General features: G+C 44.5%; 1 protein-coding gene across 7 annotated transcripts in view; it reads right to left on the reverse strand.

Moving 5' to 3' along the window:
• Positions 1–15,106, reverse strand: part of LOC130188186 (BAH and coiled-coil domain-containing protein 1) — a 70,700-nt gene extending 55,594 nt beyond the window's left edge. For all 7 annotated transcript variants that reach the window (XM_056406370.1, XM_056406374.1, XM_056406371.1 and 4 more), the window contains exons 1-2: positions 14,882–15,106; positions 11,452–11,775 (exon numbers count right to left, since the gene is read on the reverse strand). In XM_056406370.1, the coding sequence (XP_056262345.1) occupies positions 11,452–11,623 (172 nt within the window). In that variant the 5' untranslated portion in view covers positions 11,624–11,775; positions 14,882–15,106. The remainder of the gene's footprint in view (positions 1–11,451; positions 11,776–14,881) is intronic.
• Positions 15,107–21,707: the final 6,601 nt, after the last annotated feature.

Here is a 21,707-nt window from a genome sequence, read left to right on the forward strand (position 1 = left end):
CACATGTGCACACACACACACACACACACACACGCACACACAGTCTCCCAGATGGTGCGTGCTGGAATGGCTTCCCCACTGCTTTCCCCCCAATCTGGTGGTGGCGCAGCAGCCTGCCTGACTGGCACAGAAACACGTCTCGTAAAATCACTTACAGTTAGGAGCGGTGCGGGCTTCAAAGCGGCGCGCCTTCAAACCAGCCCTGTTAAAGGGCCCGAGCATGTGTGCTGATATAAATCCCGCTCGTGCTGTCACATAAAAACAGGCAGGGCGTAGGGCGCAGGGCCGGGTGGTGCAGCTGGTCCTACAGGTAAGCGGGACAGACGGCAGACGGGGGGAGCGAGCTCTTTTCGCGAGCGCTGGCTGCTCTGCGCTCACAGCAGGGCGCCACGCGCCGGGTGAGGATGTGATGGAGCAGAGCGCAGAGGCACCCCGCTGGGTTCGGAGGGATCTGCTGAGTTGCTATAGGAGCCAAAGAAGTGAGCAAAAGGGGGCCAACCGTCAGCTTGTTGAGCTCCGGCGTTTGTTTGAGTGACGGTGGAGCGTTGTCATTGATTAAAAGGCGCTGCCGTTAAACTGGACATACGTGGGCCGTGTCGGGGAGGAAGGCAGCGGCTGCGCCCTTATTGGAGATTGGAGGAGGCTCGGTCCGCGCTGAGACGCTTTGAGCCCCATGCAAGGGCGGTCCCAGAGACGGAGGGATTGATGAAGATCCAAAAGGACTTAGGATCTGCTTTCATTGTGAATGTTCACCATCTGCTTGGCTGGAAAGAGAAGCCACGAAGCGGGAGAAAACTCTGTCAACTGACAGATGAGACAGTGAGCTTAAAAGTGTGTGTGTGTGATGTGTGTGTGTTTTTGTGCGTGTACTTGTGCAGCCAGTGTGTTAGTATTGATCATCAAAGCAGCTCCACTTTCTGAAAGGAGATCTGTCAGACTGGGATACACACATTCACACACACACACACACACCAACATCCCACCCAAGAAATACAAATAAAAAGTGTTAATTCATTCCGGACCTCCTAGCTTTCTCTAAAACAACAGACATCTGCAGCGTCACATGTTCCAGTTTGTCTGACCATTCTCTCCCTCCCACTCGGCTGCATGGTTTACTCCACCTCCACCATTCCAGTGGTATTGATCCATCCAGTTTCCATGTGTCCAGACGACTCTGGTCTGGCCATGCCCCGTTACCAAGGATGACCACTTCTCTCCTCATACTTCAGTGATCCGTCACACATTAGCCGGGGAGGTACAAACCTTCCACATCCCCAAAAATAAACGGAACACGCATCTCTGTTTTGTTTCCTAACAACCGACTCCACATGTGCCACGTCCATTTATGATCCCAAGCAACCACAGTCTACTGCTGACCTCCAACGGCCCCCTGGATGAAAATGCCTCGTGTAGGTTTCTTGTAAAAAAAATCCCCCGAGCAGTCGTTGAGCCTTCCTGTGACCCGTGACTAAACCAGGAAGTAATCAGCAGAGATGCACAACAGAATTTCGGTTTCAGAGTGCTCTCTCTGGCCCCCGCCACGACTGCAATGTTGTCCGTATTCCTGTCTAGTTAAACGAGATATAACACAGGCCGAATGGTCTGATGAAGAAACAGCAGACACACTCCAATAACTGTCTTCCCAGATGCTGGGAATGTGATGTGATTTACCGCACAAGCCGGAAAAAGGAGTACGCCGCACCTTCTCGCAAACGTGGGCGTCTGCACACCTGAAAGCAAGCTGTTCCCCGAGCACACAATGAGTCATTAAAATGAGGAGGTGAGAAGTGAACACAGCTCTTTCAAATTCTTACCTGATCACTAATGCAACAGATATACAGAATAGTTATGTGTATAAATCCATCTTGCGTGTGTGTGTGTGTGTGTGTTATTGTCATAAATACGGTCACAGATATATCGGCTCATCTACATTGTAATTGCACCAGGTGGATTTACTGCATCCACCAACAGCCTCTTGCAGAAGTAGAGAAGACAGAGATGGATGGAATATAAAAAGCCCAGGGCTGAGGTAGAATTAGGCACCTGCATCAGGCCCCCATCCACCCCCACATGCTGCCCTCTCAGCTGCCTGCCACTCCGTTTCTTGTCTCTCACTGATTTTATACAATCTCTCCACCACACAGCGCCTTTGATTGCTCTTTCCCGTGGGCACACACACACACACACACACACACAACACATGAATAGACAAAAGCACAAAAACACATTTCTTCGGTACTGTTCAGAAACAGAGGCGCCAGCTGAGTTTTGATTTGGAAAGAAAAGTTGCCTCCGCAACAAATAACGACAGCCACTCAGAAAACAAGCGGAGCTCAGTGATCGCACTGCAAAACACACACACACACACACACACGTGTAAGCAAAATGCAAAACTCACAAAAAACATGCAAAAAGCACAGGAAAACACTATTAAAGGCAAGTTTAATCACATATACACACACGGGCAGGCAGCCACCCACACACAGCACACACAGCACATAGCACACACACACACACACACACACACACACACCCTCCCATTATGCTGTATAACCAAAAGGCATTCAGCCATTTCAGCAGCGTTCTGAGAGCCAGCCAAGTGAGAGGTCTGTCAGTGCATGAGCCAGCATGTAATCATAGCCCAACCTCACTGCAATTAGAAGTGGTTCTAATTCTTCACTTGAAACACTGCCTTCTCCCGTGGCTAATAGTTTACTTTACTCCAACAGCTGACAAGCCCTGCATCTCGCTTCTGCTTCCCTCCCACACACACACACACACACACGCACGCACACACACCCACACACACACACGGCTGCAGCTCATCCGTCAGTATGGGAGCTCAAAATGGATCCTGGGAATAGTCCCCGACCATGCCACATCAATCCCACGAGTCTTTAGGCGGTGCCACAGTTCACCTGTGCAGCGCCGCTCTGTGACTAAAGACCTTCTTCCCTGCCTTGCCTCCCCGCCACCCTCAATGAAAAAAAAGGATGTCTCCCATTTTTACGAAACACGACAGAGAGAAATGACAGCGAAATCATGAAACAATTGCGAAAATGTAAAACAGCTGAGAGCATCCTAAAGGCTCTCTCTCTGTAGATGAGGCGGGCGTGTGAGGGGGAAACGTTAGCTAATGAAGACTGAGGAAGAGGGAGCTCACCCTATGCTGATGGTTTTGCTATTAGCCTGTGAGCCGGTGCACTTGGGTGTCACTTCAAAGCATTCCCCGCTATTAATCAGAGCCTATCCAGCCCTCCAGCAAGGGCCCTGCTGGCTGTGCCGCTAACTACCCCCCTCAACATCAACACAATAGAGCCATCATTATGGCCGTTACGCTACGCCTCGGCCAGACGGCGCACCTTTATCTCCGCATATACGTTACATACTCCCGGACAATTAATTTACCTGCCACGTCTCAGAATAAAAGGGGTGGACCGGGGGGTGGCAGTGGGGTGTGTATGCGAGCACACATTTCCATGATGTGGTGGTTCATGCGTTTGGATGGGGGTTGGGGAGCACCTGGCTCAGGTTGCATTCAGCGGGCTGAGCATTGGGCCTCGGGGGCTCTTTATGAAAGCACCTGCATGAGGCTGCAACCTGTCTGGCTCGGACTCAAAAGGTCCAACCCGGCCCTCCTGATCTGGCTCTCACCTGGCAACCCCAGGCGGGCCGACAAGGATGACAGCTTCCCCACCTCCAGGCCCTCCAGGCCTCCCCGGCGAACAACAGCCGCTCGGCTGGATATCCGCCTCCAAACTTGAGGATTAACTACCCTCTTTAATACTGGATACATTTTAAACAACGCTAATCCCCAACATACACTCTTTCTTCCTTTTGTTTTGACGATGGTGATGGACAGCACTGTCTGCCAGGTCGAAGTGGGAGCCCGCGGGGCCGGGGTGAAGAACGGATTCTCTTTTTGCTTTTTCTTATTGCGGACCGAATGCATCAGCGAGACTAATGGGGGAAATATATCGCCCAGTGTGCCTTTGCGCGCTTCTCGTAAATTTGCACATTCATGTTACATGGGGATGAGAGAATACGATACAAGACACTCTGCCCCTCCCCCGCCGCCTGCTGTTGTACTGTACCGAGAGCCTGCAGACTGTCGCGGCGCTGAGGGGATGAGATAACCGTTCGCCATTGTGAGAAAAGGCTGTCAAAGCTTTGGTTTTTTTTCCTCGCTCTCACCTCTCTCCCTTTTCTCTCTCTCTCTCTCTGGCTCTCGCCCTCTCTCGTAAGAATATAAAAAAAAGCTGGAGCAGCGGTTGCAGAAATAGTCCCGTTTCTATAATTAGATGTAAACAGACGAACCAGACTCTCGAGCTCGCTCTGTCCCACTGGCCCCACGGCCTCCTGGGAAGCAAGATGTGCGAGTGTGTATGGCGTGCCGGTGTTTGTGCGCGTGTCTGTGTCTCTGTGTGCGTCTGCTCGCAATGCACCGTTGAGTGTATGACAGCATGTGACAGTGTGCGTCTACTCTCGCTGTGGCTCTCCTCCCTTTCCCCGTCTGTCTCGTCCTCTCGTGCACAGACGCAAACTCTCCCTCGGCCCCCTCCCCCACGCTCACCAGAGGGCAGGTCAGTGGCCGGGCGTGCGTGGCAAGCAGAGGAGGCTAATGCATCCAGCGCCAGCAGACAAACACACATCTGTTGCTGAGGAGCCAGTCATTTGCCCCATATCCTGAGGACACACAGTGCGTCAGAGAGAGGAGGCAGTGTCGCCTAGTGGTCACACCAAGCAGACGGGACGGGACACACTGGAGAAGGAGGGCAGGGACAGACGTGCACGTGAGAAAACATGGACGGGTAATATACAAGAGAAGTGGGCATGTGGTATTCACATGGATGATGAAAGAGAGAACATGAAAGAATTTGTGCTGTAAAACAAATTTGACAAATATAATGGACGGGGGAGGAAGAGAGCATTTTTAGTTATTTTGTTTGCTAATCAATGTCAGAAGGACGCACAGGAAATCCACGCAAGAGAAAAAGAGACAAAATAAATGAGAACCAGTGAAAGCAACAAGTTCCCGTTGGATTGAGGACCAGGCAGCTGGTTGGTGGACCCAAGAGACTTATTAAAATGGAATTCCTGATGCTAATCTTTGTCTTTTTTTCACAAAAGGGCTGACACATCCTTGAGAGGCATGCTGCATGTATATTTAATGGAAAATCTCTGCATATATTTAGGAGGACACTTCATTGTTTGCTACTGTGTCACCACTGCCCGCTGTTCTCACCGACAGTCGCCAGAATCATGGGCTGTATTGGAGTTTATCTGCTCTCAGTCCGGCACCTCCACCCAATACCGTCTACATGTATGGACCACAGTCAGCTCAATGGGGAAGCCCGTTATGCAGAACATGTCACATCAAGGTAAACAAACACAAAGTGCTCTACTGCGGGATCAACTGCAGGGTTGTTCAACTGTTTCCCTTTTCATACGATTCCTGTGCATCACCAACATGCTATTGCTGCAAAGAATTGTGGAATTTTTAAAACTGGACTTGCCCCCCCCCCCCCCCCCCCCCCCCGTAGCTAAACTGCCATCTGACAGATATATTTTATGTGCAGAGAAAAAGTGGGAACGCGACACATTCATGAGCATGAAATCCTGCCAGGATCACGCGCGGACGATCTATAAGAGACAGACTCAGACGTTAAAGGGTTAACAATGCACCTGTCTGGGCTTCACAGCCAACCGCAGGGTGCCTTGGCTCAAGTGTGTGCGTGTGTGTGTGTGTGTGTTGGGGATCTGGAGAACACAGCCAAGCGCACACACAGAAAGACGACAAAAAAACCACACACCCAAACACAACCACACGCACACACACGCTCATACACTATTGTCACTGACCACAAATCTGCGAACAACAATAGAGCAACGGCCCTTTTTTTTTCTTCTTCACTGGACGATTACAATAATACAATTTAAATTAAAAAACAAGTAATCTGGATTTTCTGCTTGAGCCGTTAATAATGTCTAACAGCTGTCACACGCTGAGGTGGGCCTGGTGCTGCCTGATGAGAGGCAGCCCGATATGGCCGAGGGGAGGGGGCGAACGAGAGAGGGGAGAAAAAAAGAGCCAAAACTGAGATCCAAATCACAAACAAAACAGCAGTGGTTGACTTTGGGGTGAATATATCAGTCCAATCTTGCAACAACAGTCCAGCTATTTTATTTTATTTCAATAATTTTGTGTGCGTGTGTTTGAGCGTTGGTGTTCGTCATGGGAAGTGAACAAAAGACTTCCAGAGCCTCGCTGGATTCTTAATGCAACTTCTCACTTCCTCATGTCGAGTGTAAAAATAGACGTGACGGTTTTGAAATCCAACGCGCTGGAATCTAATACAGGAAGGTATTACCCGTCACTCTCACCCGTGGGTCCCCTTTGTGTTTGCCCCGTGTGCACGCCCCATGCTCGAGGCGAGGGCTCTGTGGCGCCGTGCCACACGGTGTCGTGCGGGTGGCGGTCTGTTTGAAGAGTCCGTCTCAGGAGCAGCGAGGACACTTCACTAGCCAAATTATGTTTCTAAAAAGCCGGACCACTCAACCGTTGCATTTATTTTCTGTGGCCAGTTAAACAAAAATGTTCTTTTATAAACAAACAAACAAAAGAAAATGATTAAATCACTCATCAAATTGGTCACTCAAGTAACCTGAGTGAATTCAATTCCAGATGCTGTTACTTATTGTTGACGGTTATTGGACACCTTGTGTGACGATCCAGCAGCAGCAACAAAAGGCAGAGTTTACGTGACGCTGATGCCGGGACCCATTCGAAACATGGCGAGAGCCTTCTACTATAACCAAAAGGTATTTGGAAATAATGCGAGGGACTTATTACCCTTTCAAAGCAACGGACTGCCCTTGTGAGTCATGTGGGCTTCCAGTGGGAGCGTCAGGGGAAGGGGACAGATGGCGGCAGCACCGGGCAAGGTGCTATTTCAGCCAGGTGTAGGATGCCAACTCACACCTCCACCATTCAGAGGGACTGCTGTGACATCGCGGCTGAACCGTGTCATCTCACAACAATCCACAAACGAGCCTGACAACAGTCCAAGGTTCTCTCTCGGTTTTTCAGAGCCGGGCCGAAAGAGAGAGGGAGCGTGCGAGGCCTTAGTCAAATGGCACTTGGCCCGACACCCTCATCCTGTCACTGCACTTCCACTCTGGCTGCAGGACACAAACAGCTTTAATGTAATATTTAACACGGGTGACTCAAATTATACATTTTATTTTCACCCAGGTAAGGCTCGCCAAATGTCCACTGCACACATCTCGGCCCGTATATGTGCAGTAACACCCTCTCATTATTGAAGCGAGTTGATATGTTTTGGATATTGCTTGTTTTTGCACCTTATCTTCCGTCTTTAGCTATCTCTCTATCTATCGACAGGGAAGAAAAGGACGGACTGTGAGTGTTCTCAAGACCAGAGCTACAAGGTTGAGAAGAAGAAGCCACTGTTCTCACAAACACTCACCGAGGTTTATTCTTTTAAAGAGCCCTTTGCTAACTCCACCAAACACCTGTGTTTGTCTTTGAAGCGTCTTCTCAACAACCACAGACCCATGGGATATTCCAGCAATGAGACGTTCAATAAAAGTCTCAGTAAAGTTATTTATTCCCCTTTGGAGAAAATAAATGGGAGAAGGCAGACGGCATTGCTAACCTTTGAAGGGGGACGCTTCTCGGATATCCAGCTAGGACATAAAAACCAAGGGAATGACAGGGACATCCTAGCAGAAAACAATAAAAAGGGTGGAAGGGACTGTTTTTTTATCTTTAACAGCAGCCGTAAAAACACACACAAAGCTGGGATCTGCAACAATGGCCCGGGGCAGGGGAGGGTGGCTAAAACAGAGGTGGCAGGAAGACCACCGCTTCCCAGACACAAGCGTCTTCCTGCCGGAAAGAAATGAGCCGGAGAAATAGAGGGGAGGAGAGAGAGGACACGGCTTACGGAAAGGGAGACAGGAGAGATGTAAAGGAAAGGGAGGCGGAGCCAGCGAGATGACACAAATATGACCTTCGATTACATGGGGTGTTTAGGGCAGAGCTCAGCCGTGGACAGCCTCTGAACCCCCGCTGCTTTCACACAGCCACACCTCAGGCCGAGCTCACTGATCAGAACAATATGGCCCAAAGATGAGCGCCCAAATGCCAGCAGTAAAGAAAGATCCACTGTGTCTCCTGCCTTGACATTATCCAACATCTGAATCCAGGCCTCACAGCCAAGTGAAGACTCCAACCCTGTGCCAGAGCCAAATGACTATTTCAAAGTCCTTGTTAATGGACTGGCTGAATTAAACTGCATGAGATCAGTGTGTAGGTCTTTATCTCAGTGTATCAGCAAACACACACAGAGATAATTTGCTCCTATACGTCACATTTCCAGGACACCAGTGCAAGCACAAACTATAAATTGACCATGCATGCATGACAAATGACCAGGTGAAGATGGACAGAGGCACAGCGGCAGAATCTCTACCGGTTCCAAGTGAACACGCTTCCTTGAGGAAGAAGGGAGGAACGTGTGTCTGTTGTTGCCTGATTGCAACTAAAGTCACCACGCGTGGAAGAAAGAACGGATCATTCCTCTCAAAATAGGGTGTAAGGTTGTAACCCGGCAAGGAACAATGCCAAGGCACGGTGTTGCAACCGCCATCACTCTCGTCAGCAGCAGCGAGGGTGAAGGGAGCCCTCGCAATAAATACCTCTCCAAAGTCAGAGGAGCCGCCGTTCGAGGAGACACATGTGAAACCTGCCTCTGAATGCATTTTCACATCAACCCTGAAATATTCATGCTCTTTGTAAAGTATTCATGTGAACCAGTGTGCACGTTAGTCCCCGGGGGAAAAGTGCAGAGAAAACTGAAGGGATCCAACACACTCAGCAAACAACCTGCTCAGTTGTGCTAATGTTGCTAGCGTACGGGACACTTGAAGGGACACTAATGACCTCCCCTGTCAAGACGAACAACAGTCAGGGGGCAGTTTGGTCAGACAACCTACGAGCACTTGACTGCCCGTACATATCGGGACTGCCCTGTGTTCATTTGGCTAAACGGACTGAAAAAAGATACAGATTGAATTCACTTTAACTGAGAATTAATTAAATGCTAAATATATATATATATTGTTGTATTCTTTGTTCGATTTTTATTTTAACTATATTATTATTTAACTATCTAGATTGAAATAATTGCAATTTTTTTACATTTCTTATGTCAAATTTGCTTTGTGTGCTGTTTTGATGAATTACCATCTTTAAAAAGAATATGCCATGAACACGTGTGAATTATGCTTCATTCCTCATCCATCAATTTGCGTTATTATATGCTTGACATTTTAAAATATTATTAAGATAATAAATCAACGATGGTACATCAGCGGAGCACAATCACAAAATAATATTAGAAGCGCCTAGAGGAAATTAAGATATAATGTGAACCAAAATGATTCTCCATGTTAATTCAATAAAGTACCTGACATATAAAGAATTAAGTCATTTTTTAGATCTTAAGGATATTAGATGGACTTCTCTCGAGTCACGCCCATCTGTTACTGATGAGGCCGGGGAGAACAATAAAGCGCCTTTGCTGCTGATCGAACAGTGGTGACATTTGGAGGGTTGGTCTACGTGTTGCGCAATAATACAACAGAAACACCCAATCGGGTTGGGGGAGCACCTGTAGCCTGTAGCCAGCATTACTCTTCATGCTCTCAAAACATTCGGGAGAAAAAAATAAACATACAGATGCGGGCTTTATGAGTGTGTATGTGTGTGTGTGTGTGTGTACACTGCCAAAAGCAAGCATGAATGGTGAGAGATGAATGGTGAACAGTGCCCATGAATTCTCCTGAATGACTAATTAAAGCTCATGTTCAGCATGATTTTGCAATTGAATTCTGAATCTTTATAAAACAAGAGGAATTTTTAAAAAAACTATTTGGTTGGCCTCCCACAATATTGCCTCTGTGCGGTATAGAAGAGTTCAATAAGATAATAAAAAACAAATAAACAAAATGGAATGCAGAATACAGCAAATAAATGTCAGTGGTGTCTTTGATGCTGCATTCAACTGCCTACAACAACCACCTACACCGTACCCACATCATTTTAGCTGATACGTTACATAAAATAACTTGAAAGGGCTAAATGTTCATGCTTTCCAGTAACCCAATATGCCTCAGCCACTGCATCATACACCTGTCTTTTTAAAGCCACATTCACATGTTGGTCAGGACAATTCATTGTTGTGAATTATTCACATATATTTTGTTATTCTTTGGTGGAGAAAATTTAAAAAAGCAACAAGATGGTGTGTTCAATTCCTATACGAAGTGAAATAAATATATGTATTTTCTAAATTAAATCCAATTCCATATGAGCTGGCACATAAAAATATCACAAATACAAAAGTGCACCATTACAAGCATCACGGTTTCGTGTTATGGGTACAAATGTCCACACCCATACTTTAAAAAATATAAATCAGCTGTGATAGATTATTCTGTCCAGCTGCCTTTGAGCTGAATTATGTTCTATCTGGACCCAGATGTGTGCGGCCTATTGATGATTGTAAAGGTGCACGTTTGGACATCCGAGTCACTTGTTAAACCTGATGCACTGTGAACACATTTGCACGTCGACACGTTGAAGCCCACGAGAGAAGAAGGATTCCTCTCCTATGGCTCCTCTCCCTATACAACCAGCAGCCATACACTGTAAACCCAGGCAGACCTGTTCAGCCAGCAATCGTTCATCTGCCATAGGGCTCTAGGTATAGCCCTGGGTTTTCTTTTTTCCCTTTTGGGGGGGGGGGGGGGGGGGGTTTGAGTGATTGCACTGGTGTGACACTTATCAATTTAACGTGAAGTGACAAAATCTCATTTCAGATTCAGCCCCAGAGCCAGTGGGAAACCAGAGCCAGTGTGAGCTCTGTCCAACTTCCTATGCGTGCAAACTAAACGACATCTCAAATGCCATTTGTAAATACCGTGGCATTTACCTAACTTATCAAATGGCTATTTGTTTAACTGAGATGTCTTTCTTGCCGTCGATATATTTAAGCTATAAATGTTGATTCGGCTTAATGAAAATTCCTGATAGCCTTAATCAAATTCCAGCTGATTTATTAGCTGATATTTGAATAGGGAAACTCTGTCAACAGCCACACCTGATCAGCCGTTTACTTTCAACACAAAGCCTCGATCTATTATTCTCTTTCGTGCAAATAAGCAATTTGCTTTGCCACACCACACATACAGAGGCCACGTCCTATAACTCACATTGATGAATGCACATGCGTTATAGCGCAGCGTGATGAGGAGAGCGTTGGAAACCACAGCTGCAGCTTTACGGTAAAATGCATATAGGTGAAAACAAATATTTGAGTCGCTCCATTCCTATGAGACAAAACCCTCCGCGCATAGACTGACCTGAGTGGGGAGCCATCGGTATGTGCGAGGGGTAGTATTTCCCCGGCGTGAAGTGACCGCCGTGCTGTACAGAGCCGTGGCCCGAGGGAGCGATCCGAGAGGCGGCTCGGTGCACCAGGGTGCCCCGCTCTGAGAGGAGGTGCGCCGGAGCAGCGAAATCCCGTCCTTCCATTCCGAAGAATGTTAAGTAATCCGAAATCCGGATAGGGCAGGTCAGGGAAATCAAATGCAACCCATATAATAATCCTTTCCTTCAGATCTATGTGTTGCATTCAGTCGATCGCAGGCGTCCCCAGCCAAAAACGTAGCCCCCGATCATCTTTTCTGTCAAAGGAGAAATCCACAGCAATTGTCATTATCTAGAAAAACGGGAAGCTCGCTAAAGAATGACACGATGCAAAAAGACTGACAGTGCAGTAAAAAAAAAATGCATAGAGAAAACAAATCATCAGTATCGCTCCAGCGCATTTCGCTGTAATACCCTTATATATCAAGGCTTCTCTTGCATATATAGCTGAAATAAATAACACATTTCTAACGCAAATTGATGGCGCAAAGGAAGCCACCGGAGATAGAAACGAGCAGCGAGGCAGCCAAAGCCCACCGAGCCTGGCTCTGTCAGCTGTATTGATCAGCCTGGCTGGGATAGCCTATAGGCCTCATATGCATATGGAGAAGAGCACTTCATATTCCACAGACAAGGGCACAACTATAGCAGACTGACATAGTCATATATATATATATATATATATATATATATTCTTTTCAACAATGCTCATATCCTACAATATTTTATTCAAACAATTTCATTCGACTACCACGTCAGCAGTTGCCAGCTGTCACTCTCTCCCAAAAACCATGGGAAGCTTATTACCATGACACATATGTATATATTTATATCTATTAATGAAATTGTGATTGCTGCAACACTATACAAACTCGTCGTAGCTATATGTTGGAGGAGGAAATGTGTTGTCCTGTTTGTATGGGTTAACATGATGGAAGCCTTCATCTCAAGGTGAACAACGCTGGCTGCCTTCTGCTCGTCCTATTGTCTCGGAATGAGACAGGCGTTGCTCTGCCTCCATAACCTGCAGCTCTCATTACACCTCACACTATTTTCACATTTTACACTACAGTGATCTAAAATAAAAAAGTGTCATAAACCCACCAATTAGAATATGTTTTGCACCATCTGCAAACTACAAAATAACCAGTTTTATCATGAAACTGGAAATTACACAAATACATAATGCGTTGATCAATTTGCATAAGAAGGAATTCCTACAATGTCAGTTTAGAAACAAATCATAAATAAAGAGGCACAATATATAAAAGAAGAATATAATTAAATACCGCTCCATAACAGAGATGCATCAGTTCCTGATAGACATGAACTCTCTGTGTGTGTGTGTGTGTGTGTGTGTGTGTGTGTGTGTGTGTGTGTGTGTGTGTGTGTGTGTGTGTGTGTGTGTGTGTGTGTGTGTGTGTGTGTGTGTGTGTGTGTGTGTGTGTGTGTGTGTGTGTGTGTGTGTGTGTGAATAACTGCACTCTCACTGTCTTCATCTGCCTTGACCTATTTCAGGTCAGGTAATCAAATGTAGTTGTAAATACATTATAAGCTACATCCTCAGCCATACTACAAAAATAACATTATGCCGTCGAGAATGGGAGACAGAAGGGGAAAAAACACATTCAAATCAATTAAAATTAAATCCCACTGTTAAAAGATACGTTTTTGTCTTTACAACAATCATCAAAACGTGAGAGCTCATTTCATGTGCCTCTGTGATGGCTGTGAGCAATTAAAAACAAAGCAGGCAACCAGAAGGCAGCTTAATTTTATAGGTCCAAATTAGAAAATAAATCAATCAATCAACCTTACATGACTGTATTTTCTCAGTACAGTATACTATGTGTTTAGTTTTACATTCAATCATCTCAATGTGGGGTCCATTCAAGGAGTTCTGGAGGGCGTTGCAGGGAGTACCCAGCGAAATAAAAGCATAGATTAAATTATTTTAAAAAACTAAGAAGAAAAAAATAGAAATTATACAATGTGTAAGAATGGTATATCACATATTCCATTTCCCTCTCGGCACTATTATCTCCCAATGTAGCGAGTTACAGCCGAGACCTCAATATTCAGTGCCACATCCACAACAATAAAAGCCTTCCATCCGAAGGTCCCTGGGACTACAATCTCCCCCATCGAGGGTTCCTGTGCGAATGTGAATGCATGCAATGTTGGTTATTTGACTTGTAGACGTGTACGTCGCCTTTCTGTTGCACACATGATAGCAGAGTCTCCAGTCTGAAGACTGTGTGGAGCTCCAAGGTGAATGGCGGCCCGTCAGCAGGACTGCCTTTGTCTCCGCACTGAGAGAGAGCTTTGCAGTCAGCCATTACCTTCCCCCTCGCCATGCTGTTGCATTCAGCTCACTCTGTGCGTCCACTTACAACCGCGGAGGGAAACGAGTCACCACTACCGACACCGTGAAGACGTTGCTACTTTGTAAAACGTTCAAAATGTACATTCACGTGAATTCACGTCCCGGTAAACACGCGGTTGTTTTATTGTTTTCTTCCTTCATGCCAGCGTCCGTTAAGCCGATTCCCCCCTCGCCAATACACGCTAGAAATGTGTTTGTTTTTTTAGCCGTTTAAATGATCGACGCCAGTAATGCAATTAATTAAGCAGCTGTCAATTGCATTTACGGAATCCAATCGAAAGTAGAAACGCAGATAATAAATCAAATTACGCTGTGTAGGTCGGGTGGCTCTGAGAGGCAGGCGGCAGACCGCGGCAGAGCAGCGGGCATGGGGTGCTCGTCAGTCGGCCGGGTGGAAACACGTCTCCGGTTCTCTCAACGCGAAATATCCGTTTAGAGCTGACTGCGACCGGACACAATCACAACCGGAGCCCCACCGACAGGTTAATAAAAAGGGCTATAGTAAAAATAAACAATAAATTAAAACACTATATTTAATGCTTTTCAATATTGGCCAATTGCTGAAATACTCTTTACGGTTCTAGGTTAATTAAAAAACAAAACCGCATACAAATAAGTCGTCGATCAATAATTAAATAGTTCATCTAATTACAAAAATTCGCCCAGCTCCCAAATATAATTACATTATTAACAGTAATAATAATAAATATTTTAGAAACCGCAACAGTAGCAATAATATTAAAGAAATAATATTTGTGTTGTCAGCCCAATGCATTAAATCATCGATTAATTCCACGTAGGATACACCTCACACATCCTGTTATGTTATTTTGTACATTATAGCACTGCACTGTGAATAACGAGCACCATGTCACATAGAGCCTTTTGGACCAGAATACAGCCTCTGCCATCTCACAACGAAGACACAGACCTTAAAATATTTTTATTCAATTAAAAAATATAAAATGACTACTTACTGGTATGTTAAATCCTTGCATAACAATAAATTATATGATCACAAAACACAAGGTGGCAAGGAGCAAGGGCAAGTGCGACGCCCATTTAAAATCAAAATCTGAAATGAAGCATGTGGCTACAGTGAAACCCTACAATATCTCCTCCATCTGAGGCTGTGCAGTAGCCTGCTGGTTCAGTCTATGGAAGCAGTGGGACTCGGGCTTCCGGCCTGGCTGGATCGTGGCTCGGATCTCGGAGCAGCGGTTTCTCTCCTGGTGCAACTGCGTACCTCGCGTCTCGGGCAGGGTAAACACGCCTCCCATTGGTCGGATACCTGCATGTTAATTAGCTCGTGCCGCCCGCCCGGAGATACGGACGGTTCTGATTGGTCGGCAGCGAAGGCCAATGGTGTGGTGACTGGCAATGCTAAACAGAGAGAGAAGCGCCAGATTTAAAGCACGGGATGGTTCAAATCACGTACAAAAGAGCTCAGTGCAGCATGAGCGCAGTTTAAAATAAAAAGGGCTCAAGCAGATAGTGTAATAAATGGTATACAGCTACTTATAATATAAAATATATATATACACATAAATATGAAAATGCCAAATTTCAATTCACTTGGATAATGTTCAAAATCTATTTGAATCCAACATATGTACATTAACCTGCCTATATGACATACAAAGAGCTATATACAAATATAAATGGTCATAATAATGTAATAAATGTAAAACCAAATAGGCCTGCTCTTTAGAGGCGCAGTTTCATGTATGTGTTTTCTAGAAGATCCCAATTTAACTCAAATATGTTTACATCCCTTACATATGCCTTTGAGATTTAAACACATCATAAATAGGCCCCAAATAGAAAAAGAATTGAGAAGAAAATGATACTATACAATTACTTTGTGATATATAGTGATATTTAAAAAAAGAAAAGACAGTCTAAAAATGTACAAAGCTGAATAAGTTATATTTTTCAACATTCGATCAATTAAAGTAGCTTTGTGTTTGTCACCGAAAATAATGTTAGATAATTATGAATATATTTAAAAAAAGAACATGCATGTTGCTTTCAATTCAGGGCATTTCGGAACATCAAACATTGACCGTCTATGAGTTTCTTTCTTTTAGAGCCACTTTTAGGCTTTTTGCTAAGTTTGAAAGCCAAACTCTACATCTAATCATGCAGACAAGACAGTAATTACAATATATATTTCATGTTATTACTATGGACTTCGCTTATTACATTATCCTAAATGTGTACAAATAAATCCCTCCTTGTATGCAAGTATCTGATTGGCTGGCGCGGCGCCAGAGCATTGTCAGTCACAGAGTGTAAACAAGACTCTGATTGGCTGTTGGCCAGTCCGCATTGGGCTGTCTGAAAAAAAGGCAATAACTGGCCCTGCGGTTTCAAGGCGTCCCGTGTTAGATGATGAAAGGGGATAAAAAGAGGCGGTTTCAAGGCGCCCCAGAGGCGGACCCCCATTGGCCCTGGAGCCATATGAGTCAAGCGTGAATCAAAGGGAATAAGCTAAGGCAGAGAGAGGGGAAATGATATGTTGGATATTTAGAATAATCGAGGTTATTTTTCGGATAAATGTGGACCGGCGATGCCTAATCATTATGAAAAGTTATGAACACAAGTGAAACGAGCCTCGAAACAATGCAGGTGAAAGGCAGCAAGTGAGGGCGAGAGGAGCGAGAGAAAAAGAGCGTGCTTGTGGATCGCACTGCTGAAGTCCGCTTTAATGGAGCACATCGGCATGGAGCCTCTCACCATTTTAAAGTGTGGCTGCATGAGGTTTGTCGTCGTGGGGTTAGTGCGGTTATAAAAAGTAATTTGTTTGAAATCAAATTGGACTTTGAGTTAATCGGGTGGACACATCGCATGCTGTTTGCAATAGTTGTGGTCTGCTAGTCGGTAAATTCAGATTACCATAAATGTGTTGCAACCAACATATGTTTACACTGTTAGTAGCCTACAAGGTAGCCATTTAACTTCATTTGATTATATCACGTTGTTTTTCTTCTGGAAATAGGCTACTTCTGGGGGGGGGGCTCCCTGGTTTTTTTCAGGTGATTAACTAGCTGCCTCTGCCTGATCGCTCAAGGCTACAATAGCCTAAAATGTAATGTTTGCTTTGTAAGAATAATAAAGGAGATAATTGTCCTCATTTACTTTTCATCTTGTTTTTTTCACATTCAGATTTTTCAACTGCATTTAAACTAACACATTTCGTCTCGTCGTTTACTCTGCAAAAAAACAATATAGGGCAAATGTTTTATTTAACTGTCAGATCACAGGGAAATAATATATACAACGAGGCTATTAATACTCACGACCACAAAACAAATATGAATGTTAACTTATTAACACGTGTGTGTGTGTGTGTGTGCGTGTAGGTGTGTGTGTGTGTGTGTGTTAGTGACCCCTGATCTACGTAAGATTTAGTAGATTTTTTGTAGATTTTATTTTTAAACCCATCAGATGGCCTGACATAAATACAATGTATTCAGTATTTTTATAATTTTCTTTATGTGTCTTTGGGCAGATGAAACCCATGAAACTGCCTCCATGTTCTGAATAATAATGTTTACCTAAGTCCCCAATCAATAAATATAAATAGGAAATATTAGTGGAATTATCTACCTGCACACACTAACGTAGAGCTGAATTGGCTGGATTTCTTTGCGTCCACTCGCTGTGACCATAATGCCATTTGCCATAGCTGACAATTGTCTCACTTTGCACTGCCCTGCTTTGTGAGATTGCACAAAGGGTCGCCGGCTTTACACGAACACACGCTTGTATTCGAGCAAAAGGTGTTGGAATTTCATCTCATCGTGGGCTCCTCTCGAGTGAGTGCATGCAATGTGAACTCGTCAAAGGTTAGCTGCACGCGCACGAGCAAGCATGGTACCTGACTCTGGTGATAGGTTGCAGTATCTCTCTCTCACACACACACGCACGCACGCACACACACACACACACACACACATACACACAGGAGGGGTGATAATTAATACAGAGTGAGTGATTTCTTGAGAAAAACACAAATTTTACGACAAGGATTGTCCTTGATCAATGAAGCGTTGATGATTGACAGTGTGTGCCTCCCACCCACGTCTACAGCCGGAGAAATGGCCCTAGGACATTAGGAACAGATTGTATATGCTTTATTCCACATATACAATACTCTATACGCATTGAGGATCACCCATGATCATTCCCTGAAAATATCAAAATGACCACAAACCCAATATCTCAATATTAGGGGCATCTTAATTGTTAAGTAGATTTTATCATTATTTAGCTGCATACATGTTTAAAAAATATATTGCTATTTAAATTGTATTAAATCATATAAAATGAGTGAACGCAAGACTGGATTTTATACGTTCAGTTTGGTTAAGTCATGAAACCGAAATAATTTGGAGTGGGTCAACAGCAGATAATCATTGATGTGTGTGAGTGTGTGTGTGTGTGTGTGTGTGTGTGTGTGTGTGTGTGTGTGAGAGAGAGAGAGCAGTCATGCGTGCACTCATGATCTGATTGGCTAGCACTCGCTATATAAATAATGCTGAAATTAATAACATATGGAATATGGTTTATTTTTATCCATAATTTAACATTTTGCAACATTTGGCATAATCGAGGTGGAGATGGACGCCTGTGTGTGTGCGGTGTGGCGATGTCAGGACTGCTTGAATTGTCGTGGCATATGGCATAACCAGAAGGCGACTGCAGGCTGGCGCTGCAATATGGACCTCTATTCACTCCGATCTTCCTTCACCACACAGTGCAGTGCGACACAGCACCACAAAAGTATTTGTATTTATATTTGAGATCATTCTCGTCGAGGTGTAACCCGTGCTAAAGGTGGCAGCTCAAAGTCGTTGACTTTTTTGCAATAGGCCAAAGAAAGTCTTTCTCTGACTGACATCACTGACACCATTGCAAACAATAGTGCCGACAGAAGACGCTGGACAATGGAGCTCCAATGGAGCAGCAGAATTTTTTTTAAAGAAATGTGTATATAAAGTATTATTTTATGAGGGTAAAAGAGTATATTTCATGCTCATGACAAAATAATAAATCGATAAAATGGAATTAGACCCTATGCTGCAGTGATGATGCTGCAGTACCAAAGCGTGCATTGTGTTGGTCTTAATATGCAAGATCTAATCATGTGCAATAACCTGCAACCTGACTTCCTCTGGCAGCTCTGCACTGCTTTACCTTTAGGTTCACCAGTTCAGCCAGGCAACCTAACATCCTATTTTAACCCCTCATTACCTCAGGAGTCCAGGAATGTTTCCTCCTGCAGTCCCACAGGCCCACAATGGAAGTGACAACATCTCTAAAGTTCATCACCAGATGGAGACTGCTTATGGTATTCTAGGCAAATACAAACAATCTACTGATTCACCAGCTGTCACAGACCTGAATATATGCCAATCCAACCCATTCGTACATACCTTTTTGTCTTTTATATATATATATATATATATATATCGATGTGTAAATCAACATTTATTGTGATGTTGCTTTAAAAAACCAAGGCACTGATGTTATTATAGACATATGAGATGAACTAATAGCCATGGTCAGTCAAATACCCCTATTGATCATTGCCTCATACATAAAGTTATTATGTTCCTGGACCAAGTGTTGTGAATGTCTAACCCAGCTGTCGAAGGCTTATTTAACACAAGAGCAAAATTGCGCCTCCATTATTACATTCATCAGCCATGTTGTTATCCCACATCTGCAGAGGGTGCTGGGCGACATTGGTGGGGGGGTTTGCATGATGCTCCCATGGTCATGTGATGGTTGTTGTAACTAAAAAGCTCTTGTTTGAGAGAATAAAAGAGGGTTTGTGGTGGGTTTGATTTCTCCCCCAGCTGCAGGTTGGTGGAACGTTGCATAAGCATCACATGACTGAACTGGGCAGCGATCATGTAGATCAGTTCAGGGTCCCACACACAAGTCTGGTATTTCCAAGACCCGGGTCTTCTTCCTCCATTCATCAACAGATACCTTTGCATTCCTTTCACGCAACTCACATCCCTCTAAATGCGTGTTAGCGCTGATTAATTAAGATATTCAGATTTATCTTGCCAGTTTAATGGATAAATAACACCACAGGAATTCTGTTGGCAGGGGTAAGGCTATGTATTTGTCCTGCTTAGACAGTGACATGAGAGAGATTGTGTACTGCAGCAGAGCCTGCTTCAAGTTGACTGTTAACAGACTGCTAGAATCCTCTGCAAGCAGATCGACGTTGGAAACCAGACGACCAGGAAGTACGGGGACTAAAATGTGTGTGAATCACAGTTTACATTCCCTGAACTGTGAATTACAGCTACGGAGTCATATTATTTGATATGGAGATAATCACACTGGATGGTTATTGCAAAGAATAATCCATGTCTACATTATAGCATGATTATAGGCCTTCACTTCAACAAACAATGTTAAAACTTTGCCACCAAACCTTTCTGCGACCAAGCAGAGAAATCACTAGTGTACACCTTTAGAGTAGAAGAAGTGGACAGGCGCACGATTGAGGCCAGAGTATAACCATGGCAGCATCCTCTAATCATCCATCTCTCTGTAAACTGAGTCAAGAAGGTGCTGAGAGCAGGCCCCCAGTCACTGATGAATGATCAATAGGATCCACTGATTCCGGCCTTGCAGCACAGCAGGCTATGGCCCCAACAATGTGTGGCTTGGTTAAAAGCCTTTGTTGATGCTTATATACAGTAACAACAACAACAACAATAACAAGCAGGAAGCCAGCGTGTTAAAATGGCTTCTGACAACCAGCAACTTTGAAACAATCAGAGTAAAACTGAGCATTGCTTCAACGTTCTGTGATGTCGTGCATCGATTGTAAAGTAACAACGACAGCGCACAGCTGTGTGCCGTGCACCGCTTTCGTCTTCGAAGCATTTCCCTCTCTCTTTCTCCCTCTCTCTTGGCTTGCTGTCATAAATCCGGCTCAGCCATCATACAAACAAATCCGGTTATATGACAAGTATATGCTTTTTATATAAAAGGCTCAATTAAAAATGTCCTCTGCGAGGCCTAAACTAGTTTTGCTGCTTGTCGTTGTGCCCCCCTATAGCAGATGGCCTCTCTGTCATATTAATTTCACATCCCAATTGTGGTCTCGACATAAAAGTGATGCGCTGTATTTCCGTGTGCCGGCTGATACGACTCCCAAAGATATGAGGGCCTTTTTATGGACCTTTAAATATGCAGTTATCGCTCTGGCTGCCCACCTGACAAAAACCTTCAACAGGTGCCAAAGATAAAAGTTTAACAATTCCAGATAATTGCAACAAGGCTGAAGCAGAGAAGAGATGCAGCAGAGCGGACACAGACGCTTCAATGGGCAACATGTGCTCTGTAGAAACCCTCAATGTAACCCCTGAGGTTGAACAATTGGCACTTTGCTCTTATTGTTCCAGCTTTTAACAAACAGGACTTTTTCAAATCATTTGCCAAACAGACAGAGCCGAACAAAGCAAGAGACACAAATAATTAAGAGAGATACACAATGTCACTATAGACGCCTCAAAAAAGATCTATGTCTCCCTGCAGGTCAGTCATAACTGTGGTTGTCGCATTTGATTAAAGCACTAGGTATTGAGAATTATTTGGCAGTGTAGTCTAAAAATGATAACGTGTTAATCTGTGCCATGTAAACATTTTTTTTCTGTATTATTTTTTCATTGTATGATTTTTTCCCCAGAAATGTGATATCTTTGTTGTTGTTTCAAAATGAGGGTACACATGCATTGTGCCAGCACGCCCCTTGCTCCTCTGACTCAG

This window comes from Pseudoliparis swirei, chromosome 23, assembly GCF_029220125.1.
Source record: "Pseudoliparis swirei isolate HS2019 ecotype Mariana Trench chromosome 23, NWPU_hadal_v1, whole genome shotgun sequence".
NCBI classification, from domain to species: domain Eukaryota; kingdom Metazoa; phylum Chordata; class Actinopteri; order Perciformes; family Liparidae; genus Pseudoliparis; species Pseudoliparis swirei.